Source organism: Atractosteus spatula, chromosome 12 (genome assembly GCF_055471065.1).
Source record: "Atractosteus spatula isolate fAtrSpa1 chromosome 12, fAtrSpa1.hap1, whole genome shotgun sequence".
Classification (NCBI taxonomy): Eukaryota; Metazoa; Chordata; class Actinopteri; order Semionotiformes; family Lepisosteidae; genus Atractosteus; species Atractosteus spatula.
The window spans coordinates 4,139,162-4,167,144 of record NC_142717.1 but is presented as its reverse complement, the minus strand read 5'-3'; the positions used below and the strand labels follow the sequence as shown (position 1 = coordinate 4,167,144).

General features: G+C 43.7%; 1 protein-coding gene across 1 annotated transcript in view; it reads left to right on the top strand.

The window, feature by feature from the left end:
- Nucleotides 1-195: 195 nt before the first annotated feature.
- The window catches only part of znf704 (zinc finger protein 704), a 55,066-nt gene continuing 27,278 nt past the window's right edge, over nt 196-27,983 (top strand). Inside the window, exons 1-2 of the mRNA XM_088929713.1 lie at nt 196-1,289; nt 11,004-11,224. Of these exons, the coding sequence (XP_088785839.1) occupies nt 1,053-1,289; nt 11,004-11,224 (458 nt within the window). The 5' untranslated portion in view covers nt 196-1,052. The remainder of the gene's footprint in view (nt 1,290-11,003; nt 11,225-27,983) is intronic.

The window sequence follows — 27,983 nt, the reverse complement described above, 5'->3', positions numbered from 1 at the left end:
TTCCTCGGCTGCCGAATCTCGCTCGTACCACGATAATAATGTGATGGTTTTCACACGCTGCCTCCCAGCACGTCACAGGAGCTGCGGCATGCGGTACACCTCGCCTCGGACCTTTTGTTGTGTCTCTCCTCCCTTCCTCACCTCCCTCTCTCCATCCTTGCGTCATTGTTTTGAATGAACCGTCGCCCGCCTGCCGCTGTTGGCGGAGGGAGGCTGACATCTCCGCGGCGAGGGAGAGAGGGGAGACGGCGGAGGCGTGTGCGCCGGCGGCCAATGGCGACAGCCGACGGCCCCGCAGCTCCGCACATGTCTAACAGCCCGCTACTCCGCCGGCCGGGCTTGGCAAGGCGAGCTGCGCGGCGCGGAGCTGCAGAAAAGCCCGACCCGGAGTTTCCCCGGCTGGCACGGTCGCCCGGGCCAGGCAGGCGGGTTCACGCCCCGCAAAGGCGCATCGCCTCCGCCGGCCGGGCCGGGTCGCCGGAGGGCCGGCGCTGAACTCCCCCGCGGTCCCAGCGGGGCCGGGAGCGACGCGGGGCGGCTGACGGAGCGGTACCTCCCAGTCCGGGATTAAGGAGGAGATCTACGTCGCGTTTTTCCTCTCGCACTGTCAGGGCTACAGGGAACGGCTAGGAAAACAAACAGGTCGAAGGAAGGGAGCCTGGTAGCCGGTCGCATGAAGGGGGCAGAACCGTGCATTGATACATTGTTTCTCGCAGTCTGTTGCACTTCGGTGCCGTGCATGCTGTGGCAGAAACGGGGGCTCTTTATTTTTTTGGTCTTTGTAACTGCACTTCCCATTTTTTTGGAGCGAGATCGCAAGCCGTTCTGCGAAATAAGAATAAAAAAAAAAGGTTAAAGAAAATGCTGTTTTGCGCGAAAGCGTTTTTGGACCGAGTCTGATCCCGCGGCGTTGGCTTCGCGGTGTTTCACCGTTCCGTATCGATTAATAAAAGCACCTCGTCGTGTGTCTCCCCCCCCCCCCCGCTTATTGAAGGGCATAGGTGTAGGCGTTCGCCAAAAGGCAGAAGAAGCAGCAGAAAAAAAAAGCGGGCATGCATTCCCGGCGTCTGGTGAAGCGCTCGGTGCCCGGCAGCCGCGTCTGCGCGCCGAGCCCGACCGCTGACGGGGCAGCGCTCCCGGGGGTGGTCCAAGCTGTCAAACCGGAGAACGGGGACCCAGCCGCGGCACCTCGCCGCAATGTTTACACGGTGCTGATGCAGGACGGCAGCGTGAGGGAGTACTCGGAGGAGGAAATGACTGTCAAGGGACCGCTCAAATCCCGCTTGAAGGTGTGTATGTTTTTTTGTGTGTGTGTGCGTGCGTGTGGAGGGGTGTGTTTGTGTGTGTGTTCAGTATTGAATGATTTAGCGCTCCCGATGAAACGAGGGGACGTTCACCCCGCAGAGCTCCAGCGGAGAAGCGGTCGAGCCCGGCCCCGTGTGAGCCACGCGTAGTGTCCCTGTATACCGCAGTGGCGGCACAGGAGAAGCCGACGGAAGAAAGCATAACAATCACTGCGGGCTCCCGTTGAAGTATCGGTAGTCATGCATTCGCAGTTGTTGTCAAGATGGGCCTGCGTGCTGTGTGTATGCATGTTCAGGGGGAGGATCGTCATGCCCCGCCGCAAGTGTCGTGTTGCGCCGCACCATTGCCATTGCAAAGCGCGCATGTGGTAACCTTAGAGGGCTTCTGCTTTTACACCCACCCAGCAAGTCATGCTCACAGGTGTGCGGTCCGGTGGAGCTGCCCCGCTCTCTGTGCTGCCCGATATTACTCGAGCCCTGCATTGTTCTGCCAGCCGCGCAATTCTGTGTAATCTGACACTGGCGTTGTCATATTCGCAAAGGACCGCTGGACTGCGTTGCACAGTACCGGCAGCCACGCGAAATGTAACAAAGGCAATAAAGATTTCTTCGAGCCATGTTGAGGTATTAGGTTCCTGTGACTAAGATGACGCTATTTGTTTATTGCCACAAAAATGAGAAAAGGCGGGACATGCAGACTGCCAGGGAATTAATAAGGGTGTTATGATGTGGGTGGCAATATTTAATGTTTTGGGCGATATGGAAGGAGTAAAGCGTTTGTTTGGTAATGTTCAAAGGTACGTGCGTTTTGACAGGTGTCATCCTGTGCTGTTGAATCTTGCAGCGACATCTCCGGAGGAGCTCATTATAAGGGGACAAACATGTACTGGATGAAAAAGAGATGAAAAACGTTTTGTGTGTGTGTGTGTACGTGTACTGTATTTACGAAAGCACATGTGGTGGGGGGGCGTGCAGAACTCGAGACTGAAGTTTCCCTAAAAAAAACAGCTTACTGGTATAGGCGGCTTTGTGAGTTTCCTTTATGTAGACTGTTGCAGGCTTCATATGAGGATCCTATAGCTCTGTTGTGATTGTTTTCATCATGCATCAATGCGACTCTTTGTTTCCACGAAGCAAACCATTCGCAGAGGTTCCTGAAGTAGAAAAGTGTGTTTTTCTCCCGCATCGGTCTGCTGGCTTGCGTGCACTGGCTCGGAGCACTTTTCTAGGCGTCGCGCTGCAGCAGGGCGGGCAGCAGCAGGAGAGCGACCGAGGAAAGGTTTTGTGAATGAGCGTGCTTTTACAAACGTCATTGCAGATCAGACGAACGCTGAAATAAGTGAATTTGGGAAAACATGTGACAATGGACTGAATAACGTAGATCGAAGCGTTGTGAACCTTTGATCATGCTCACGAACCTGCAGGAAAAAGAGAATCAATCAGGATCTTTGTTTTCTTGCTGTGTGTAATGGTGTATTTTTAGGAAACGGCAGTAACCGGTACGTTTCCATTGGTCACCTTTGGTCACTGAGCTAATTCTTCGTATTCATTATGTTGTTGTTTTGTTTTTTTGCTGCCTAGTCAGAGGTAACGTAATATTGCTTTAAAGCATCAGGTGCGTTTTCTCTTCTGTTGAATTTTCAGTGGATCAGCAATATCCCAGTCATTCCACAAAGGGGACTTGAAAAATAAATCTTAAATAACACATGGGGCGTGCAGCACAGCACCTAAGTGATGCTGTCAACATGTGACAAAGGGTTTTGCCGTCGGGCAAGAGAAAATTATTGGAACTTCTGGGCCAAAATGCAGAGCGTCCATCCGACACAAACCCAGAACAGTGCATCACACGGTCATCATCGTCCCTGCTACATGACAGGCATGGTAGGGGCAGAATTATGGTCTAGTTCTGCATCATATCTGTATGTATAGGGAGGCTTCTCAAGACTCATGAGACCATAGGTGGAGCAAAGAGCTGGCAGATTTCTGACTGGAGTGGAACAAGAATAAGAAGGTGAATGTCCTTGAGTGGCCCAGCCAAAGTCCTGACTGGAATCTAGTTGCTAATCTGCTGTCCATAAGCGATCCTCAAGCAACTTGAGACTGCTTGAGATAATTACATCAAAAAAGGGACAAAAAGTGCACCTTACTGGTGTGTAAAATCAATGGAGAAGTTTTCACCTGCTTCCACCACATACTGAGTTCAGAGGGCTGAATCCTTATGCAATCAACCTGTTTCAGTTTTAGCTGACTTTAGCTGTACAGTAACTTATTTCATCTGTAGAAGTCTTCCGTTTGGTCGCTGTGGATTTAAATAAAACGTTAAGTTTAAAAACGCCTGTGCATCATTCTGTAATTTCACAAAATGGGACATCATTGGAGGGGTTTGAATCCTTTTGCAAGGCACTCTGCGATGTAGAATTGAAATCAAGGGATGTTCAATTTAAAATTGTCTATTGCCTGAATTAGAATATTGTGTGAAGTTTTGCCCACCATGTTATAGAAAAGATATTTCTGCTCTTTAGCCGGTCCAGAGAAGAGCACCCAGATTTATTTCAGGGCTTGAGGGAATGTCCTACCCTGACAGGCAGGAGGAACTGAACCTTTTTAGTTCTGAACAGAGAAGATTACAGAGACGCGATAGAAGTGTTCAGAATCCCCAGAGGGACTGACCAACTCAACCCTGCAGATTTCTTCAGAATGAACAGTGGAACAGAGGGCGCAGAACACAACTGGAAACTACATAAAATTGCATTTAAAACCTAGGACAGGAAGCGCTCCTTTACTGAAGGTGCTGTGGAAAAAGCTGCCCAGTCATGATGTTGAAGCCGATACCCTGGCTCTATTCAAGAGACGACTGGATCAGTTAGTTACTAACGACCAGATGAGCTAGACAGACAAAATGACCGATTCTCTTTTGTAGCTCTACATACATTCCTATGTTTCCTTGGACCAACAGTCCATCTACAGTATGTCCAAGGAAAGCGGATATTAATAGGAGAAATCAAGGTGTGAAGGCATGTGGAAAAGTACAACAAACTATCCCGCCATGTTGTTAAACCTACATCCTGTATTCCTGTAGCGGAGCTAGTGTGGTGACGTCAGCCCCCTCACTGCGCATAGCAGGGTCCTCAGCTGCCTGGGCTCGGGGGGGGGGGGGGTCTCCTTTAGCTCACGCGGTTGGTGCCCTGTTGCGGTACGCCAGAGACCCGGGTTCGCGCCCCAGGTGTGGGGGGCCGGAACGGGCGGCGGGTGGGCACGACCCCACGCGGAACCGTGTATATCACATTCCTTCAAGAAGTGGCAAGATCTTTGGATCAATAACTTGCAATCAGAGGGATGGACCACATGGACTCTTCTTATTTGTAATCTAGTTATATTCCTGTTGAGAAAAGTAGACACTTATGTACAAGCTGCTTCTCAGACAAGATCACCGAACGGAGTGCCCACAGAATGCTAACATGTGGGTAGATCAGCCTCATTGACAAGTATCCTATGGGCTGATGAGTCCAGAAATGAATTATTTATAAGCCGTAAGTTTCAACAGAACTGCTAGAGGATAACTAAAGCTTTTCTTGTCAGGTAAGGGTCTCTGTTCCGTTTTCAGTAACTACAAATCTTTTTTTGTGTGATTGGAAGACATTGAAAACAAGCAAAGTACGAAGAGGTACTGCTGTCTGGAACAATACAGACTGGGCATCAGCTTCTGAGATGTGGCCTTTTTCTGAACGCCAGTGATCCATAGCGCACAGACAAGTTGGCACAGTTTCAAACTGTGGAAAGAGAGGAGTCTTCAAACTCTTGGTAAAAGACAATCACCGTACTGGAATTACTTACTGATTATTTTTAAGAGTCTTTCCAGAGGAAAGGGACTCGGCTTAGTCTTTGCCAGTAATACTGTCAACCCTTTAATTGACCCACTAGCCTCAATGGGACGCCTTTTAAAGCGGACCAGTACTACAGTTATTGTGTTCAAATTGTCCAAAGGAACATATTTAGTGTACTTTCAGAATTCAGCAACACAAACGGGGCGGAGCGGTGGCTCTGTGGCTCAGGATCTGCGCCTGTGGCTGGAAGGTTGCCAGTTCAAATCCCACAGCTGGCAGAGGAATCCTACTCTGTTGGACCCCTGAGCAAGGCCCTTAACCCCGACTGCTCCAGGGGCGCTGTACAATAGCTGACCCTGCGCTCTGACCCCCAGCTTCTCTCCGTGTCTGTGTGTCTCATGGAGAGCAAGCTGGGCAAAAAGAAGAATTCCTAATGAAAGAAATTGTATAGGGCCAATAAAGTGATGTGATGTTATGTTAATCTGCTTCATTTTGGTATTTACATTTCAGGAGGATGATACCATTCAACTATTTACCTTTGTGTAATATTGGTAACCTGAACTGAGTCTCTTTTGTGTTTTTTCTAGTTGTGCATCATTCCATATCTTTAGTAAATCTTCAAGAACTGTACAGTAGCACGTTCCTGTGTACGGTGTCACTATCTTTGTGTGCACATACACAGAATGGGAATAATACGGCTGCTAATCACTGAGAACAGAAAGAGGAAGACCTGAATGGTTTGCGATTTCCATTGTTATACCTAAGGAGTACATATTAATTTGGCTCCTTTGTTTCTTTTCGTTAGACTTGCTGAGAACAGCATTTCACACTAAAGCTCTCAATTATTTTTCTGCATTAAGGCATGCTTTTCTCTTCCTTAAGAACTTTAACAACAACAATAATAATATAGTATAAGGCACTATTAGCTGAATAAAAGCTAAATCTGCAGCATTTCTACGAAGGTTCAAGCTCTTTTAATTGTGACAGTGCCTAGAGCCCCACGCTTTCTGGTGAGGCTTTCAGATGAGCTGATACAGGAACAATCAAGGGACAGATTCCAAACTGTGAAATCAGTTAAAAATATTAAACATTAATAGGGTTATTTTCTAAGGTTCTCACTTCTAAAACTATATAAGTGTTTTGGAAAGAGTGTTAGAAAAACATTTGTAAGAACCAACCATCTTCATAGAATCACAATGGGAGCAATGAGATATTTCTTATCGGCAAGCTGCAAAATTAGCAAGTCAGTTCTATACTTTTTAACTGTTCACATTTACTGGCCTTCTGAATTTTACTATGGTCTTCATTTAACACCGTTCCTCTTTTTATGCTAAGTAAATCTAGATTTTGTAAGGATTTATTTGTGCATTGGTTAGAGAGTGGTGTTGGCTTAAACCCTTTAAATATGTTAGTCACCTCTCCTGCGTTTCCACTGGAGAAACTGAAATCAATCGCTGCCCGCATTAGTCTTTCAATAATCACAGACGAGCATGATGTTGCATCCATTTAATGTACTGCAGTGCTTTCTGACAGACTCCACCCGTAAATAAGGCAGCTCCAGCAATCAGTTTGAGCACATAAAAACTCACAATAACAGTACAGTTATTTTACAGTGCAGGACACTTTACCGAAAAAGATTTTACAGACTATACCATAAAAGACCATAAAACAGCCTCCCTACACTGTACTCTCCTTGTGAGGACTTTTGTATCCCCCAAACATCACTTATCACGCCCATGTGAGAGTGTGCGTTTTTAACTCATCACTGTTACCTAATTAACTAATTACCAACCGGTACACCTCACTTACAGTACAGAGGAGTGAGGCCACACTCGTAACTGTTCTCGTCATAGTTTGGCCTGCTAGATGGTTAAAGCCAGCCTTTTCAGCTGAAACTGTCCATGACCTCAAATGGTCAATCTGGGTCTGAGCACTTTGCATCAAGTTTGTCCGTTAGGCTAAATTTGAAGTGCATTTGAAACACATAAAAAAGTCCTGATTGGTTAAAGAATGTCTAATTTCAGTTCCTCTCTCTCTCTCCATTTTTATACTATGTATTTTCTCACGGTGATTGATACAACTCTCACTAATAGAATTGGATTGTAGGAGGCTTATGATTCTGCAACAGTACAAGCAAGCCGTCAACATCCCCATGTGACAGTTTCACCTCAATAAAACACATATTTCTGTAGACTAAGATATTTATAAGTCCTTATCCTCCCCAATGGAGAGTGTTATTCACATCATAGTCATTGTATTGGATAAAGCAAGTTGCCCCACAGTTTGCCCACAAGGAATGTGCAGTGAAAGTCAGTTGCTCTGACATATTACATCAGCACTGCATTTTATGTGAAAAATGTATCATACCTTTTAACGGTTGTAATTCATAAATGTAAAAATACATTGTGCTGAATCAGTCAACACAATCTTGTTGCTTTGACTTGAACCAGTCTTACTGCTTTAAGATACCAGTGCATATAGGTTGATAGACAGTGGAAAGATGTAATTTATTTTGGCAAGAGACTTCTCGTCTTATTGTACATTTTCTAATGACTAGTAAGCACGCCGTCTTCCGGGCGGTGTTCTTGTGCACAGACTGAGGCGCAGTGCTATTAGGCCAGGTGTGATTAATGAATGTAGTATCAACAGCGAAGCGCTGTTGCTGTTCTGTAGGGGTGTAATTGCAGCGCTGTCGTCTACGTGATCTTTAAAAAAAAGAGAAACAGGCAGTGCTATCTAAGATACAGTAGATTAGGGGTCTCCAACCCTGCGCCCAGAGTACCCTGTCCAGCAGGTTTTATCAGTAGTCTTTAAATCATTAATTTCCAAAAACCTGGAGCAATGTAACTATGATTAATTATACCGGGGCTGTTGTTCAATTAAGTAAGTTAGAGATGGAACAAAAAGCAGAATATCCTTCAGCCCTCAAGATTACTTGCTTCACCGAGCAGTTGCTAAAACAAGTGTTCCTCATCTCTAATTTACAGTGATTTAGGGGGACCTACTGTATAGGAATAACCAGGTTTGTGGTTCTCCAGGACCAGGCTTGGAGACCCATGCAGTTGATATTCCATCCATCCATCCATTTTCTAAATGCTTCTTCCAGTTCAGGGTTGAGGTAGAGCCGGAGCCCATCCCAGCATGCAACGGGCACAAGGCAGGATACACCCTGGATGGGACACCAGTCCATCACAGGGCCCACACAGATACAGACACACAGCGCTAACCACTGTGCCCCTGTGCCCCCCGTAATAGTTGATATTATTTGATAATTTTCCCAGTTCTGTTACACTTAAAAAAGACAAGTGAAATATATTTCAGATATTGAAGGCATAGTGTAACATTTTAAGAATATTTGAAGAACGCACTTGACGGATGTCCTGTTGAAATATCTACGTTTTCAAAATAGAAAAGGTAGACGACCAGCGGTCAGGAACAGGTTTCATTTTAGATTTCTTTACAGGAAAAGGGCTTATCGTCAGACACTGATAGGTGGAATTATTTGAAAACCTGTATCTGTCGCATTGTGAAACTCAATCTAGTTTAACTGTGAATTCTCTGGAAGTAATTAAGATTTTGTAAATGGTCCTGAGCTCAAAAGGAAATGGGTATTGTAGACAAACTGTAATGGAAACAGCTGTTTCCAACTAGGCTTACTTTAATAAACAGGAAATTTTCTTTTTCCTTCCCTTTTTTTGTGCAAAATTTTATTACACTTTTGTGTATAAATGTCTTTTTGTTCAGAATCGAGACCTTTTGACCTTTAAAGTGACCTCTTGCGTTATTTGAGTGGGAGTAGATCATATAACTAATCACACAGAATGGAACTGAGATGGGGCAGGATCCTGGGTGCCATTATTTTTATAGTGTTCTTGGTGAGTTTGGGTGAAAATATTTGCCTCTTAATGTATCGCGGCACATTCGTGTTAATGTTATTTTATTAGGACTATTTTTAATCATTTTTCCATTTACTTCGTCGATGCCTTTATCCAGAGTCATTTAAATGATAAACTTATACTTTTGATCTCAAGTTATCTGTTATCTACATAATTTGTTAACATACAGTATAACCACATTTCCCACATAATGTAGTTATCTTTAACATGTTGTTACAGATAGAAGACACTTTTTAATAGAAAAAAGACAATAATGGTTTTGCAATCTTATAATGAATTGTAACATCGATATCACTAAACATTTGCTGATAATTTAAGGATGGCAATTTTGTCATATTGTCATTCTAGCATCTTTCAGTCTTTAGACGGCCAGGTACAATTAACACCGAGAAGGCAGGTCAATCTCAACACAGTGTTCAGGTGCTAATGAACACTTAAATTAAAATGCTATTTCAGGAAGCGTCTCATCGCGTGCAAAGTGATAAGATGCTGAACAGAGCTCGTAGCTGGTGAGCTGCAGCTGCCAGCCTGTGTGTCTGAAACAAGGCACCCAGCGCAGGAATATAAATGACTCATTCTGCACCGAGTTCTCTCTGCCTTTGATGGTTGCTAGGAATTCAGTAGTGCAGTTAGGAAAGCATTTTCATTAATTAACAGGTTATCATGTGTTCCTGTTAATGAGTGTAAATAGGAAGGAGAGATAATACAGTTACAAACGAGAGGAATCCGTTTGGCTCAGTCGGCCGTTTGGTAGTTAGCAGCTAATTGATCCCAGGATCTCATCCAGCCATTCCTTGAAAGAAGCCAGGGTATCTGCTTGAACCACATGGCTGGGCAGCTGAATATTATACAACTTGATAACCGCTGATGTAAAAGTGGATTAGGGGCTTTTCGGTAACTGATTTAGGTGTTGGACTTTCCTCAGCGTGGTTTTTAGCAGGAAGAGTTTAGTAGTCGAGTCAGTGACCAGGTCTTTCTAGGGATATTGCGGAGTGGGAGTAGCAGGGGGGATTCTGCCTTGAACTTTCAGCGGTCACACCAGTGGCTGGAGAGCTCTTTCCCCTCCCCTCCGGGGCGTGAAACAGAGAAGCTGGATTCACGCCCATGTTGCGGTGGTGGCTGTGTGTCTGTTTTTTGTTCCTCTGAGTCATTGCGAAAGTAAGAGCGCTCAGCTGCCGAGGTGGATCGAACAATGACGTGCACTTCTGAATGATCGAAACGGAGAGACAGATCATGCATTTGGGAAACCGTAGATAATCTGTATACACTGTAGGGGTCTGGTTCTTCTGAGCCGTTTACTGCTGTTTATCTTCTGGATCACATTCCCCCTTTGTGACCAAGCCACTGCCAACAGCAGCTGTTCCCAACATTAGTCCTGGGGAACTCCTGTAGCTTTATTTCCTCTAGCATTTAATCACTGTTGCTGATTGCTGCTTTTAATTGGTTTACTACTTGTTTAGACTTTTGATTACCAGCTTCTGAGCTCACTCTTTGGTTTCGAAACTGCCCTACTTCCAAGTGTACTCTTTATGACAACTTTACCATACAGAACTTATGCAAAGTTAGTGACATGGTAAATCATGCAACTTTAACCTGAATTTGAGAATAGGAATCAAGTAGTCAGAGGTTAAGAACAGGACTGCAACAAAAACAGAAGACTGGAAGGGTTCCCCGAGACTGGAGTTCTTGTTGAGAACAAAGCTTTCGACTTCCAGTAGGAATTAAAGCTGATTAATTGGGGGTACATTTATGAATTAATATTTTTCCTCGGGGTACTAGATGGTCAGGCTCTTCTGTTTATGCGGTGAAATTAAAGTCATTTTAGGCAATCAGTCAGTCAGTCTCAGTCAAACGTTCTCTGGAGATAATTGGACCGTGCAGCTGAAATACATTAAAGCAATGTTTTTCTCCCAGTTGCAGCTGGACCGCGCTGGGAGGCCTTATGTTCAGTTTTGCCGTTGTCGTTTTTTTTTGGACAGACCTGCAACGGTCGGGAGATCGCTCCCGCCGGCCCGCAGCCGGAACAGCGGAGCAGCGAAGCCGGGCCGGCGTCCCCGGAGCGGCAGGAGGACTTCCCGAACCCCGACGGCAAGAAGGCGAGCCGAGCCCCGGACCCCGAGAAAGATCACCCGCGCTCGGTCTCCCTCCTGGAGCAAAAGCGCAAGGTGGTGTCCTCCAGCATCGACGTCCCGCGGGCCAGGTGGGTAAGGGTAAGAGCGCCCCGGAAAAAAGAAAACACGACGGCCCCTCGTTTAACAAAATGACCATAAACCGTATCCTGCAGAATACAGCCGCAGAAGTGATGGGCGTTAATGAGGCAGAACCAAATAAGCTGAAACCTCCGGCTGCTAATTGCGGACGCTGTCCTCGCTTACCGCAGTCCGAGGAAAACAAGTAGCCAGTGTCAGGGGTTTTTTTTTTCTTCTTCTTTTGTTTTATACCCCTCACGCTGTTAAACTTGCCAACCAGCGCGGAGCTCCCAATTCTCAGGCAGGCAGGCAGTCAGTCAGTCACAGCAGAAGCGGCCGTGCAAAGCCACTCGCACGTTTCGCCGGGATGAGTAGAATGCGGCAGTGCTCTTTTCCCCCTTGCCCGACTGAGCGGTCCTGCCAGGGTTTTCTAATGAGAGGGTTTTTGCCTGTGGTTTGTCTGTGTTTGTTTGGGCAGCGCTGTAACAGTATGTCTGCGTGCAGTTCAGGTGTCCCAGCATTCCAGCAGGTTGCGAACTCCTTAACCGCAGTACATGGTTTTTGCAAAAATAAAAAAAAAACAAATCAATTTTTTTTATATCCTTGAGTCCTCGGTGCAAAACTTTTATCGACGATGCAGTGGTTTCTGATTTGCCAGTTTGCCACGGCAAGCCCAAAGTCGTGAACCTCATCGGAAGATGGTAATGATATAGTTTATTATACTTTTGTAATGCTGTTACAAAGCAAAAGTGTTTGATAAGATCTTCTTTTTGGCTTTGGGCTTGCCACGGGCTGTTGCCATGGCAAGAATGAAAGTGAAGTTTCTCCTGCGTACATGTGAGACAGTGAATGGGCTAGCCAGCACCAGGCTATCTTAAATACTAAATCGCATGAAAATAATCCAATCTGCAGATTCAGGCCTATTTACTCTCCCCAAGAAGAGAGAACTCGCATGTATTGGAGACTCAGCAACTGTGTCGTTTTTAAAAGTCACTTAAAGACCGTTTACTTAGTTATTTGGCTGAGCTTTTCTTTTTTCTTTACTCTTCCTTTTAGCTGGAGTGTTACATGAGGGCAGCTGCACAGCGCTCTGAGTTTCTCGAAAAGCTCTCATAAAATAAAATTATGATTAGCTGAGGTAATATAATCCGTACGTGTAAAACATATGTGCGAATAAAATGTGTCACATGACAAATGCGACAGCATAGCAGTTGATAACAGCGCAATAACTCAAGATTACTTGCACAGAGAACAACATAAACAAAATCAGATTTAGAGTTTAAGAACAGCAGGGAAATATTTTTGTGTGCAACGAAACAGAAGCAACAAATTCTATTGCTCGGGATTAGGAAATGATTTTTCCAAAACTGCCTGAGGAATGTAAAAAATTCTGTTGTCCAAGAATCGGATTACATCCCCATTCTGGCCACCTAAAGCACCTTCAGTGCTCTGTAATGAAAGTATTTCATTGCTTTATTGTTGTCAATTCAGACGGCTGTTGTTGTTCCAGTATTGCTCATCTTGTTTTATATTTTCATTCTGGTAGACACACACCTGCCCCCCCCACACTACTGTGGACCACAGCGATTTCCAGATTGCCAGTGTCTAAATACAGACTCTTCTGTATTTGACTGAATGTCTTGCCTCTTTTTTGAAGGTATTTGCTTTCAACCACATGTGTCGAGCTATGAAGACAGTGTGCGTGTGTGATTAAAAAACATGTGACCCAAGAAGAGAACTGTGAGCAGTAAAATGCGGTGTGCAGAATCATGCACAGATCGGTTTCTTCAGTCCGCTGCGCCTGAGTGAACCAACAGAAAAGAGCTGCTCTGACAAATACTTTGCAGCTTGGTGCAGCAAAGTGCATACTGAGATGTCCTGCGATTAAGAGCTACAGTGTTATTGTGTGAATGTGTGTTATTGCTGGCTGTTGCTACAATACAGATTTGCTTGTAGGCGTGAGTCAGAATGAAGTCCCTTCCAGTCGCTGAAAAGAGGTGATGTCTCACACCACAAACTCCCTTTCATGCCCTCAATGGCCGGCAGTGTAGGGATTTTTTTATAGAAAAAGGACTAAGGCTGATTTAATACATCTGTCAACAGATTTCATCACTGTTGATAAACAAAATCCCTATTTTGATACAATCTTTCTGCATGTAACACAGAAGAAATATTCCGGTTGTGGTGCTGGATGTACAAGCATGAACCTTGTGATGTTGCACCCTGTAATGCAAGGCTCCCAGTGTTGTTGATGAGTGTGTTGTTTAAGCCACTCATGACATGGGTGCAGCAAGTACCTCAGCATTGTTTCGTGGAAAAGAGTAAAAGAGTAGGTCAACCCAGTTGACTTGTTCCAGGTCAAGTGAAACATGAACCAGAAGACGCAAGTAGAAAATACAGTAAAATGCTTGTTATGACTGAGAACAGAAGGCACGTCTTCAGCAGGGGGGAGGGTGGATCCTGGAGTGAACTGTGCTGTTGTTGAAACTGATATCCTGGGTTGGTTCCTTCGAGGTACAAAATGAGATCTGTAAGCATGAAGTAAAACCTGATACGGTTTGTTTTTATAACCTTCTTTCTTCTTGGGATGCGGCAGCGTACTGTTTCGGGTGTTTTAGTTTTTGGAGGAAAGCGCAATCCTGGATGTAACCGATCTGGTGAACAGCCGGAGCCACACAGTTCAGTTGGCACAGCATTTCTAAAACAGGAGCAGGGAGGGAGGTGTTTGTGTGTGCGATACCATGAGGCAGGTGTGGGCCGGTAGAGACCTTGAGAGAGGCGTCATGCTTTGGTTTTTATTCTACCTGTTAACGGTAATTGATCAATTATTGGAATAACCATTAAATCTGCTGTTTTCTTCCATGCAACTAAATGGGAGGACAGTTGTTGCCTTTGTGTGATATTAAATACCTGTTTCTATGAATAGTTGATCACGTCAGTGTATTTCTCTTGAAATGTCCTGCTTTATCTTTGGGCCAATTCTGTCCCTTATTGACAAAGTAAAAGCAGGTAGTTGGTTTTGTGCATTCACAATGTAGGGCATATGTGAGACATACATTATCGTAGAAATCCTTGTGTTTCTTTATCTTTGGAATTATTTTCTGTGCCTACAGCAGAATGTTGGTTTTCTTCAGGAAGCAAAACAGGTGCTGTTAAGGGGTAATTCATCAGCCTTTTATTAAGGCTGAGCTATTTAAGCAGCAGGCACGTTTAGCATGTTAAGCTGAATTTAAAATGACCCGGCACTTGTATTTTTATAGCTGAGGAAAATAAACACCAAGCGCATTAGCAGACAGATAAGTGACAGCAGCTGGAGGAATATTTGCTTGTTATGTTTTGTTTCTTCACAAAAGTATAAAAGACGCTTGGCTGCTGTATGTCTTTGTGTTGAGGTATCTGAGTGTGTTTACTTCAGAGTGACTTTCAGAAGCTCATTTTTTATGTGCCTGTGGCTACCCAGTAGCACCACTACTCATATTTCTCACAATTTTGTAACAAAAGTCATGCATAATGTGTCGATTATATAAACAGGATTAATAACCCTCTAAACACTACTCTGAAGAATCAAAAAGCATTCTGGTGTTTGTTTTCTGTTGCTGTCTCATGTTGCTAACGACTCCATTGGCCCAGAGCCGAACAGAATAGTCGAGGTCAAGTGGGACAGCTGTCATCCAAGCACATTAACTAACACAGTCACTCCCAGCCAGTTTGTTACGCTATTCACTTTTTTGTATCTAGAACTGAACATCACAAGACCTGGAAGAAATTGCAAGCATGCCGTTGTTGTCAATTTGTTGCAACACGTTCAAGTATTTTAGTACAGACGTGAAATGAAACTTGGGAGATATGGCAGCGCAAATAGACTGAGGTTTAACAGTGCTCTTTTACAGCATGCTGTGGTAGTACAGCTCCTTAAAGATCTGAATAATTGTATGAAACCACACCAGCTGTGTATATTACAGAGGTGCACAAACGTATTTACGCTGCAGAGCATGCAAGCACTTCAGTAATGCATCTTAAACCACCAAGCCTGCAAAGCTACAGTATGAGCCGGAACGAGAAACTCAAGAATCCCTTTTCGTTCTCAGTTCTTCTGATGAATTTACAAACGTAGAGTGGAGAAGAAGAGTCACCCGTTGTGTTCTATTTGTATTATAATCCTTTTTTTTATTGTTGTATGAGAAGTTACAGTGCAGATGCTAGATCATCTTTTGACTGTGAGTACACCATGAACTTCCCATTACTGTGTTTTCTCCATGTTGTCTTTTCTTGTTGCTGTAGTTAATTTCTTGACCAGGCAGTTGGTATTTCGGGCCACTTGAGCTGTAATATTGCAGAATTAACACTTGCCTGTAGGGAAGCACTCTTTTTGTAGGGTAAACTTAAATGGGGTCATAGTTGCATTATTTGAGATCTCACAAGGCAAGAACCATCAACTTTTGACTGCAGTCGTCCTTTCAGCATTTCTGGGGGAGTCCCTGAGATAAATGATTGCAGAAGGCTGTGTGCTTCAGAAATGAGGGCACAAGGGCTTTGTTATGAGAAGGTGAGCCTGCTGGATGTCTGAAGTCTCCAAGGCTCAGACTGTATTTCTTCTGTTTTTTTTTTTTCAGGGGTGGATGGCATTGTGCTTCACACTGTGGGCCTGAGACTGTAGATGTTTGGAGCGGTCTCAAAATCCATAGAAAGTATCGTCTTTGTCTTTGCGTCTCTTTAAAAATCCAGTTATAGTTGAATGTGCTTATACCACATTGCTTTCTGTTTCTTCGCAGTGGGGGACAGACTACACACTGTGAAGATTACACACTCAATCTTTATTATGTTATCTGGGGGAGTTATTATTCATCAGGAAATTCCCTGTTTTCTATCTTATTACACACACAAAAAAATGTCTTTTTTTATTTTTGCAAAATGTCTTTTTTTTTATTTTTATGCTTCATTCTTTGGTGAGAGTCTTGCACCTTGTGAAGTTTTTCCGGCCTGCACATGTATTTTGGGTGCACTTTGTGCACTGTAGCCTAATGATAGTGTTTCCGACACAAATCTCTTTATAAGTTGCATAAGGTAGACGACTATCTAGTGCTCCATCCGTTGCTTGAGACATACAGTATTGTATGCAGCACTGTAGCAGTAGTTGTTGCTACACCTCCTAGTCGCTTTAGATAAAGTTATCTTCTGACCAAATTATGCTAATAATTTGTATAAATCTGTTGCCAGGTTCTTTGTATCCAGATCAGAAAAGGTTTTTCCTCATTCTCCAAATTTTTATTCTTCACCCACAGAGCCACCCACCTCTAGTTTTCTAGCTATTTTAGTGATACTCTGGCCTCATGGCCCGATTAATCCAGAGATGGTTATATATTGGGGTGCTGATTCTCTTGGTCAGTACAAAACACAGTGGGGCCTTGTACCATAGTGGGCTTTTGTGGATTCAACCTGATTCTGCTGTTATACCATTGAGGAGGTACTGTAGCCCAGTTGCAGCAGCTGTATAAATGGGAACCAGCATTTCTGGGGGGGTCAGTGCTGTGATGGACCACTCTCACATGGTCTCTAGTCCATTTCCTCCCAAACACCTCCAGGGGTCTTCATACGGTTTTAAGCTTCTTATGTTTCTAACAGTATGTAAAGAATTGTGGTAGTTTACTGTATAGCCATGGAACTGCACTTTCCCAGTTTCTCTGGTACCCAAGACTTTCTTTTCAGATCTTCTGCCAAGGTTTGGATATATTCTCGCTGTGGTCGTCCGCAGGACACCTCAGGGCGAAGGGGTGTGACGGCTACACCAATTCCCCCAGCTCTGGAAATGTAAATAATCTTTGCAGGTCGGCTCTTTGCTGGAGTGTTAACACATCTGTACGTCTGTCTGTGTATTTTTTAAACAGTTTTAGACCCCATTTATAACAGAACCGAGTGCAATTTCCAAAATTTTAGGATCCTGTAAGTTCAAATATCTCAAAGTTCAAAACCAAAATATCTACATCATATACAGGAATAATAGTATTCCTTGTTGTACTCTGGGGACTGATTTGTCTTTTTGTTTTAAGGCTTTTGAACCGTCATGTTCTTTTGAAGGGTTCAAACTTTTTTGTCTAATGCGGGAAGTAGCCAATTGTAATAAAAGCTAGTCAGGAGTCTTCTGACTACCTCAGATTTCCTCATATCTCTGGAAGGGTGACAGGTGACCTCTGTCAACTTGATTGCAAGCAGAGGAAGTTAAATGGGTGTAGAGTGGAACTGTACATAAGAACAGGGTGACCCTGACTGAAAACTAAAACAAAAAAGTCTGCTGGATCGGACAGAACTTTACTTGGACCTGGTTCCTGGCTTTTTATTGGTCTGTTTTATCGCACAGGTCAAATGGTCACACTGGTCTCTTTCGGATCAGTTAAGATATGAAAGGCCCAACCTGAAATTGGTTTGTGGAGCCTGAGAACAGTGTTTTTCTAGGAGGGCAGCCCATTATTGCCAAAGAAAACAATGCTTTTCAGCAAAAGTTGGAGCTGCGAGTTTACAACTGTTTGATTACCATCAGAAAAGCCCTCGTCTCGGCAGAGTACTGAAATCTGCTGACTTGGGTGGCTTCCAGCTAACCCACAGTAACTTTTATTATAGTTTTCGGTCCTCTCAGAGTTCTGCTCTTAGTTATCAGATTGGATATAGTCATGAACTGGCTTACTTGAACTTTAGCTGATTGGAATATTTCAAAATGTGTATCTGATTGGCTTGTCTGTGCGCTGCTAAAAATGTTTAACAGAAAGCACACGTTTCCTTTCTGTACAGGAGCGAGCCGACGTTGTTAAAGCTCTTTTTGTATTTGTTGCTCTTGAAGGTTTTTGCCATCTTTATTTGATTTTGTGATGTGTTGCCACGCGCTTTTCTTTTCCCAGGACTAAAATGGTGCTGACCTAAGCAATTCAGTCTCTACACCTGCGTAAGAAGTTGATATGAGGCATTCTTCCCATCTGTGATAGTTTTGGTGGCATAACAGTTAGCACTGCAACCTCATCACTCTTGGGTCCTAGGTTCGACTCTGGCCTGTGAAGATGTCTGTAAGTTTCCACCTCATGATATGGGTCTCTTTTAGGTCTTCCCACAGCTCCAAGGACCTGGGGTGTTACCAGGCCTTTCCAAATGGCTGGCCCTCCATACTGTATGTGTGTATGAGTGAATATGTGTCCTGTGATAGGCTGGTGTCCGCCCAGGGAGTCCTCCCTTGTGCCCCGTATGTGCTGGTTTGAGCTCTGGCACACAGCACTCTGAGCTTTTAGACTAACTGAAAGTAGGTGGATGAATTGAACAAATGAGGCCATTTTTTTTAGCCGTTAAACTTGTTCATTTTCTGTTCTTGTGGAAGACCTTAAAGCACTGCTTGTGTGAACTGTCTCCCTTCTCTTTATAAGATCGTGTGGAGAAATGTCGTGATTTGTGAAGTGGAGCCCGAGATGTCGTAACCGATATCCTGTTTTTTTACACGTGGAGTCATAAACCTGTCCATCAGTCTCCCGTGTGCTGAATGTGTGTTTTTGTGTTGCGGAAAGTGCAAGATAAACACTGCTAAGAAACAGCACTTGTGATGCATGAATACAGACGTCACCTGACGTGCCCACCCCATCCAATGGAAGAGTTAATCCTTCCTTTACGTTTTCAAAGTAAAGTGATTTTTGCCTACTGAAAACCGTACTTTAGTGTCAAACCTGTATAAATGAGACCTACTGTGACCTTGCAGTGAAGCACTTCCCATTATAGTGATTCATATGACATTTTGTTCTTTCCTAATTACGCTCATCAATTTGATCTTTGGGGGTCAGTGGTGTAAATTATTTCATTTCTGTCAAGCTGATGACAATTAAACTGGCGACACGTGCTAATTCAGCTTTCTGTACGAGAGGTGTTCTGATCGTTTCAGTTTAATTTCCGCGTCCCTCGTCGCAGTTCAGCGTGGAGAATGCTCAGGGGTGTCGAAGGTTAGCGGCCCTTGATGTGAGGCTCTCTCACCAGGGTAAAGGGGACTGAAGAAACCAACCAAATCTGACCCCTCAACTGAAATAAAAAGAGTAACAGGGCCATAAACATTGAAAACTGTTGTTGTGAGGGATGACACTAGAAATGGAGAGCGATAATTTACAGGAAAATCGCACAGGGATGAGTCCTCCATTGCCCTGGTTTACACAGAGGAAAGTGGAAGAAGGTCACAAGCAGAGGTTCAGACTGTCCAAAATCCTGGAGGCATGGAATGGATTTCTTCAGATTTTAGATTGTCAAGAGCTGATTGCGGTATGCTCAGGATTTTCCTTCCCAATTTTTTAGCGTTTTATATACGGTACAAGTACATGGGCAAGACAATAATAATAGATCCTCATACTTATATAGAGCTTTTCTGGACACTCCACTCAAAGCACATTACAGGTAATGGGGATCCCCTCCACCACCACCAGTGTGCAGCCCCACCTGGATGATGCACCAGTACTTTCACCACACACCAGCTCTCAGTGGGGAGGAGAACAGAGTGATGAAGCCAGTTCAGAGATGGGGATTATTAGGAGGCCATGATCGGTAAGGGCCAATGGGAAATTTGGCCAGGACACCAGGGTTACACCCCTACTCTTTTCGAGAAACACCCAGGGATTTTTAATGACCACAGAGAGTCAGGACCTCGGTTTTACATCTCATCTGAAGGACGACGCCTTTTTTACAGTATAGTGTCCCCGTCACTATACTGGGGCGTTAGGACCCACATAGACTGCAGGGTGAGCGCCCCCTGCTGGCCCCACTAACATCTCTTCCAGCAGCAACCTCAGCTTTCCCAGGACGTCTCCCATCCAGGTACTGACCAGGCTCACCCGCTGAGCTTCAGTGGGCTGCCAGTTGCAAATTTCAGGTCGATACAGTAGCTGGAATAATGTTCTGCCAAAATGAAAGCCTGACAAGTGTAATTGTATTTACAGTGCCACTTGTCAGTTGTGTATTTGCTTTAAACCCTAGACATGAGCAGACACAGTAGCACTGGAATGACAGCTGGCTCACAGTCACCAGTGAATAAAACAACTGCGGCTGGTAACATTTACATTCACCTCCGCTTTGGAAGGATAAAGAGATTCCTGAGCATGCTCTCGTCTTCTTGTTCCTTTAGGATTCCTGCAAGTCTGAATCCACCTAATACAACATCTTTATCCTGTGTGTTCTGTTATTCTTTTAGAACATTTTTTGTCTTCACAAGTAACACCGAAGAGCAGATGAGTTCATGCCACGTCTGAGTCGATCCTCAACACATCCTGTGTTTTCTTTCTTCTTTTTTTTCAGCATGGAATAAACCTATTGTTTTTTTTTTCTTGTCATGCTTCAGGCTGGACAGCAATCAATAATATCTGCTTTTGAGTCTTATGTTTTGAGTCTTACTAGTTTGGGTTCTCTCAAGTGCAGCTCTTGAGGTCTTTGTGGTTGCATTCCACTGAGCTCAGCATTAGTTCATTGAACATATTGTGCTTTAACAAAACCAATTTAAGCTCCCCAGGATCAGAGCAGGTAGCTATTTAAAGAGGCACACACTGTATACGTATGGTGAAGGAGGAAATGGAAAAAAAAAGCTCCTCTGCTAAGCTTCTGAAGCTAACCACAAGAAACACGAGAACTGGATAAAACTCGCCTCCGGGGGGCTGTGGGATAGGTGCTGTGCTTTGGGTCCTTTCGAACACAAATCCTTCTGTTTGCTTGACGCTAGTTGCTGTAGCAGAATCTAAACAATATTAAGTCCACGGATTTGGGGCTGCAGCACTGTTTGTGGATGCTTTTATAATTCTATTACACATACAGTACCTACTGTAACTCCCTCCTCTGTGCCAACCTTTCAGGACTAAAACGCACAGGAGAGGGAAAGGAATCGTCCCTAATGGCGGTCTTTTAAATCAAATTACACCGTAATCGATCCCACTGCGGAGGGAGGGGCCGGTAACTGGAGATGCGAGTCGTGGAGGGATGCGGGAGAAATGACCTCATGGTGGTTCTCAGTGCGGGGAGATGAGCTCATCGGAGCTGCGCCCGCTGATCTCTGTCACGGCCGCAGACGGGCCCCGTCCGGCTGTCTTCCACCGCCTTATCCAGCCGAGACCAGCGCGCCGCTGGGCGCACACGGTTAATTGCGGGCGGCGGGCGGAATTAATCAGCGCGATGAGCCGGGGCTCCGCGGTGATAAATATTATTGAGAAGGCAGCCTGTATGTTCCAGCCCCTCTCATGGGAATCCTGAAAGAGCGCTGTTCCGTTACCTCCAGCAGGTTGTAACAATAAATTATTCCCCCCCCCCCCAGTCTTCGCAGAGGGGTCCAGGAGGAGCGAGGCTGTTTTGTCTCTTTGTCTTGCTTTTCGCATATTTTCCTGGTCGCCTCCCTTACTGACAGAGACATTATTCAGGGATTGTACAGTGCGCGGCTACCCAGCCCGATTTACATGATAAAAAGGTTGTGGTACATCAATCGTAGCGCAGAATTTTCTAGGTATGTGCTGTTGTTCTGAGATCCGGTCTGTCTCCGGTTGCTGACAGCCACGAAACCACGATCAAATGGGTTTGTTTGTTTTTTGGGGGAGTTGGAAGAAAACATTTTGAACGGAAGAATAGGGATTTTTCAGGATTCACTTTTAAGTGGGTTAAGAAATCTAAACTGATCAACAGTTGGGTGGGATGATGGGAATTGTTTTGTGTCTGACGGCTCTTGGGTCTTGGATCTGATTTGACTTCGGCTTGTGTGTGGAGTTTGCACATTATTTTCCGGAAAAAGTCAGGATAGCTGGGCAAAACCAGTGCATTTTAGTATTTATTTCTCGCTTACTACAGTTCAGATAACATGCACTCTCTGATATTAACTGTCAGTGAAAATTTGTTTTTGGTTGCATTCCAAGGTCTCGGGACTTTTGCACAGAGATTGATCAGATTTTAAGTGACCTTCCTATCAGGCATATAATACTAAACTCACAGTGCAGGCACTGGCTGCTCAGAAGCAGAAATCCAAAATACAGCATAGTACAAAATAGAAATACCTTAGAAATTCTATTTATATAAAGTTCTATTATAGAAATAATAGAAATATATTCTTCTGTGGCTGAGGATTACAGGACATTTTCTTTTCAGGCTAATCCCTGTTCTACTAATATCCCTGAACAAGTAACTCTTTTCTCCTTAAAGAACGCTGGAAGACGGCAAAGAAAAGCCATGTTAATCACGAGGCAGATGTTTTGTTTTTCAAAAAAATATTGTAAGATAGTATCTCCTCAGTAATAATATTTCTAGGCTACAGATGCAGGGCGGTGTAAGGCAATTAGTGCAATTCAAAGCCTTGATTCTTCCTATGGCTTTCTGTCTTATCTCTCTAAACTGTGCCCAGGAGGGCCGCAGACAGCCCTCCCAGTGTGTTTGGTCGGCCATTATCGCCCCTGGATCTGCAGCTCTGTGAGTGTTCTGTGCGCCCAGCCCTCTTCACTGCAGCTGCTGGGAGAGGTTTAAGGCACTGGGAGCCCATTTGAGTCACATAAATGTCACTGGGTGAAGAGCTTAAATGATATTTGATGACTTGCAGAGGCAGAAGCAAGAATCTTCCTATTTCCTCTCAATTATTCAGGAGGTTTTTCAAAGTGAGGGGTCCATCGCTTTTGGGAGCTCCTCTCCATCTTAAGGTGTAAATGGAAAAGACATAAAATATCTCATTTTATGTTTGTCACGTACGCTTTATAGAGGCTTGTCATTGCATCCTTGCATTGAATCCTTTGACATTCACTGCACTGGTTACATGCTGGAAGGAGCTTGCTTTGAGAACTCTTTAGATTTGTTCAGGGAAGCGTGTGTTTGGATTAAGAATTTGTTCATAAATAGAAAACAGTACAGGTAAATCCTGAATATTCAAATTGCAGTGAAGTAATTAGTGGAGTACCACAGGGATCTGTACTAGGACCACTGCTTTACCTAATTCATATCAAATACAGTATAAATGACAAGATTCTGGTATCTTTAGTAAACTAGTCAAATTTAGATGATACTGTACCAAATTAGGAGGACTGCTAAGCACTGAAGAAGCAGCAAATTAAATTTAAAAAATGTTCTCCTGATAATTGGTTTTTAATGTACACAAGTGCAGGGTTCTGCATGTAAGAGGCGTAAAGCAAAGTGAGAGGCAAACACACCATAAAACAGGAATGGCAAAGCATGACACACCACAGTAAAACTACCAAAAAACTCAGAAACACCATTGCAAACTTCCATGTGGAAATATTCTATGCAAGTGCTCTGCTATTTTTAATTTCGAAAGTGTGAGGGACCCTTGATTTCACTGAATGTGCTCTCATGCCTGGAAGCTAAAAATTCCCAATTTGAAAGCACCAAAGGTCTGAGTCATTTTTGTGCAGAACCTAAGAAGATTCTTGTCTCTGTGTGTGCCCAGCTGTTGTTGGATGTTGGGTAGCTGAAGGATGCAAGTTATTGGTCAAAGACCAATATTTCCAACTCTGGATGGTGAAGCATGTCAAACTGAAAGTAATGAAGTGATAACAGCAGATGGCACGGCTTTGAACCTCAGACACTGTATCACTATGCAGGTCATGCTAGCAAGCACAGATGTCTTAATGTCACACAAAGCCTCTTCGTCCACATGGGAGCAAAGCACAGAACCACATATAAATATAGTAGTTGTGGGCAGCTGTGTTCAGTTATCCGTATAATGTTAAAGAATAATAATATGAACTGTTAACGCTTTTCCTAGTTATCTTGCTGCTGTACCTTAGACCTGTTCCCCACATGTTTGAATTGTCTGCTCACATGAGGTCACACAATGTCTCACCCTTAAAAAGGATTACAAACTGCTTGTGCTGGTGGAAACCCACTAGATTCAGATGAGATACAGTACTTCATACACTCACACTGGGCCATCAGCCTTTAGCTGGGTGGCAGACATAAGACGCTGGAGTTCAACTGTGTGTGAACACACTTTGTGTAAAATTGGTAATTGGAAGAAGATGTCTTAACCCTTATGGGTTATGTGAAATATAATCTTTGAAGCACTGTCGGGTTAACTGTACACGTTTGAGTCAGAGTTTGATCAGAAAAAATCTAGAAAGCTCACAGTACTGTCTGTGGGATTGCAGTGATATTGATAGTGATATCTGTTTAAGCTATTATTACTTCCTGAGGATGATCAGTGTTACTGCAAGCTGGTACTTTTTAAATTTTACCACATCTTTGAACAAATTCTGGGAGGAATTTAGGAACATATACATTATCTATAACGGTCTTTTTCTTTTTATAGTCACAGTAACATTCTTCATCACACAGCAACCAGTTTCATTTTCTCCTGTTTTTTTCACTTTTGTCTTGACATTGTGTCAGCAGACTGCAGCATGTGGATTGTTTTTTTTTTCATCTCTTGGTGAATTTAAAAGCTCCCACAGACCTGCCTGACACTTACGCCCCTCTTGTTGTGATAACACTTCTCGTTTGGGGGAAGACACTCCACACTGCTTACTGCTCATCTTCAAATTATGTTCATTCACAGAGAGCCCGATCTGGCAGCTGTCATTCCAGATCTGGATTAGTCTGCTGGTTGTTCACACTGTCAACTTAAGTAGAGTTGCCTGATTTCAAAGCTTTTCAGTTGTCTTGTTACTCTTCTTGCAGTATAAGTAATAAAATAATGTGAGGCGCTCGCTGCACGAAGCAACAGGAAGGAAATCATTCTTCGGGTGACAGTGAATCTCATATTGCATTTACTGCTGAGTTAGAAAAGATGAAAGTACGTTACTGATTATTTTAAATGCTGATCAAATGATAAGTTAACTAATTTATAGAATTCTCAGTTCTAGAGAGTTCTAAAGAGTTCTAGAAAATAACCAAATACATCTAAAAATTAACCAGCATACAGCAGCTAATATTATTTGAAGTAAAGCTGGAATTTAAAGTCTGTTGCAAATGACTGTGAAGTCACTTTGTATAAAATGTACACTTTATGTTCACAATCTGCTTAGTAGAAACTGAAGGATTTACCTTTTCACAAAGCTTTGCTAAAGATTTTAGCTTTATTTTTTCCTTGCTAATTGGATTGTTTTCCTTGTCTAAGGGTTTACATGAGTAGTGTAAGTGCCTGACCTCTGTAGTTAAAATTATACAGTATATACAGAGTTCATTCTGTAAACTGGCTGTATGCAACTAACAGTTGTCGGTCTGTTTTCCCTCAGTTGTCTGTTCTCAAATGATCAGCAAGTGGTCTGTAGAACAGTTTGCTAGGTTTATACAAGGAGCTTCCCTGGTGGCTCAGAGACTTTGTAACTGAATTGAGCTTAACAAGTAAGGCCTATGAAGGCACAAGTAAAGGTCTTTTCCATGCTGAAAAGAGAAGAAAAGAAATACAATGTTTCGGCCGTGGAGCCTTCTTAACCCGAAGACTCAGCCAGGGAGACCTCGGCTTGTTGTGTAACTCTCATTGTCATCAGGAGGCAGAAGCTCACAGGTTTTGAACGAAAAGAGTGGGGGTGTTACCCTGGTGTCCTGGCCAAATTTCCCCCTGGCCTTCACCAATCATGGCCTCCTTATAATCCCCATCTATCAATTGGCTTCATCACTCTGCTCTCCTCCCCACTGAGAGCTGATGTGTGGTGAGCGTTCTGGCGCACTATGGCTGCCGTCGCATCATCCAGGTGGGGCTGCACACTGGTGGTGGTGGAAGGGAGTCCCCATTACCTGTAAAGCACTTTGAGTGTCCAGAAAAGCCCTGTATAAGTGTAAGGATATTATTAATTATTATTATTTTATAATGTCAAGGATGTGTGTCTGTGGAGGATGGGTGGGGTTCAAACTTTTATTGTCCTCGTTCCCCCTGTGCCTGTACTGGGGGCAGTAGGATCAAAGTGGGTCATTCAACAGCTAGTGACTCCAAAATGCGAGGGTGCAAAAGAGAAAAATGGTGGGTGATGACAAATAGAATTGTTTTCCTTTCTGTTGAGTGCGACTTTCCTGCGCCGATGTCCAGCGTGCCACACACCGTACTGAAGCAAATTGGACTGGGCTGGTGGGCGCGCTATTTTGTCTGTCCTGGGGATTAGAAAGTAAACAGGACTGTCGAGGAAAGTATTAGAGCAAAATGCTTGTCTGGCTGGTTGCCAGCCTCTCGCAGCCTCCATCTCTCTTTAGCAGAGGGAGCAGTTCTGGGGTTGGAGTACTGCCAAGCTCTGTGATTTTTTGCCGCGCCGTGTTAGTGACCGACAGTAACCCCACTCCCAGATCTTCTGTGCGCGAGTGCTGCCCAGACGAGCACAGCATCAAGTTAAAATGGAGGATATTTTACAGGGTGGAACCAGGAATAAAGGCAGCTGTTACATAACGTCAAAAGACAGAGCCGTGAAACCCGACAATTCAGAAATTCAGAAGCGCAGCGCGGTAGTACTTTCTCACCTTGGTAGCTAACCGCTACCTTTTGTGTGTGTGTGTGTGTCTGTGTCCCATGTGGATGAACTTAAAAAGCTCTCATCTAATTCAAACCATTTTGGGGAAGAAAATAAAACAGACTCGTTTTTTTTTTCCGTAGCAACACAGAGGGAGAGATGGCAAAAATATGTCTTGTGCTGGTTTTATTTTTGAATATTTTGTTCTGCCAAGAATGGTTTTAGCAAGGGATTAGCTGCAGAGAGATAAAAATAAAAAGATGGAAGGTGATGGTTTTTATGCATGTGCTACAGCAGCTGAAGACGTGCTTGTAAGGCCTTAAACGTCCCAATTTAGAATTTAGAGGGACTTGGAATCCTCCAGTTCAGCTTTCTCAGGTTAGAATATCGCAGCATCCTTGTTGATTTGTGTGTCTGGTGGGTGGTAAATAGAACTGAGGCCTGGATTCCCTGTCCATTTTATTAACACAACCTCTCCCCATTCAGATGAGGCAAGATAGCTGGTCCAAACGCGGGAAGATACTTGCTGGACAGTTCAGCAACCAGGACAAGCCTTCTGACTGACCTCCAAATGTGCGCAAATTCTAACCGAAACCTCGCACTGGACAGACGGGACAAAGGCATTAGTAATGCATGATTTAGAATGGGATTGCCCATTCAGGAGCACTTTCATACTGTACCGCACTGCACATAGTTTATCTTTTTCTTTTCTTGCATACATGTGTGCCTTTGCGTGTTTGTCCTGTGAAATAATTGTATTTTTTTACTTATCTCTCAACAAGGTTCATTTTCTTTTAAGGTTGTTAGAATGCAAGGATAGGATTATTTCAAGTACAAAAGAGGTTTTTGGTTTTACCCCTAATACACAGAACAGGACTCACTGTGGCTTACAAAACACTGAATTGAGGGAACATGCTAGTAGAGGTGTTCTCCATGTAGATAAATCTGAGTTCTTTTTGCAGAACATTTTTCACAGATCAAAAATATTAGGTACAGTTGTGTACAAAATACAGTTTATGTTCTTGCTGCAGCTTGAGGCTCCATAGGAAAAGAAAGCCCCAGAAATGATAAAAAAAAATGTTGTTTCGTTAGCCATGCGGTCTTCATGAACTACACAAAGACATTACTTGGCTCTCTACTCGCTTTTTCTCAGCGTATTCATTTTAAAAGGGAATCCTTGTCATAATCACATTTTTAAAATTATCCACACTCACAATTTAAGTGCATCCAAATCATCAGGATGTAAAATAAAAAAGCAAGCGTTAAAGCCAAAGTTGATCTCATTGTGTTTTCCCTGCTAATTGATGGAGATTTCAATTTATTTACCTCCTTTTCAGCCCCTTCTCAAGTTTCC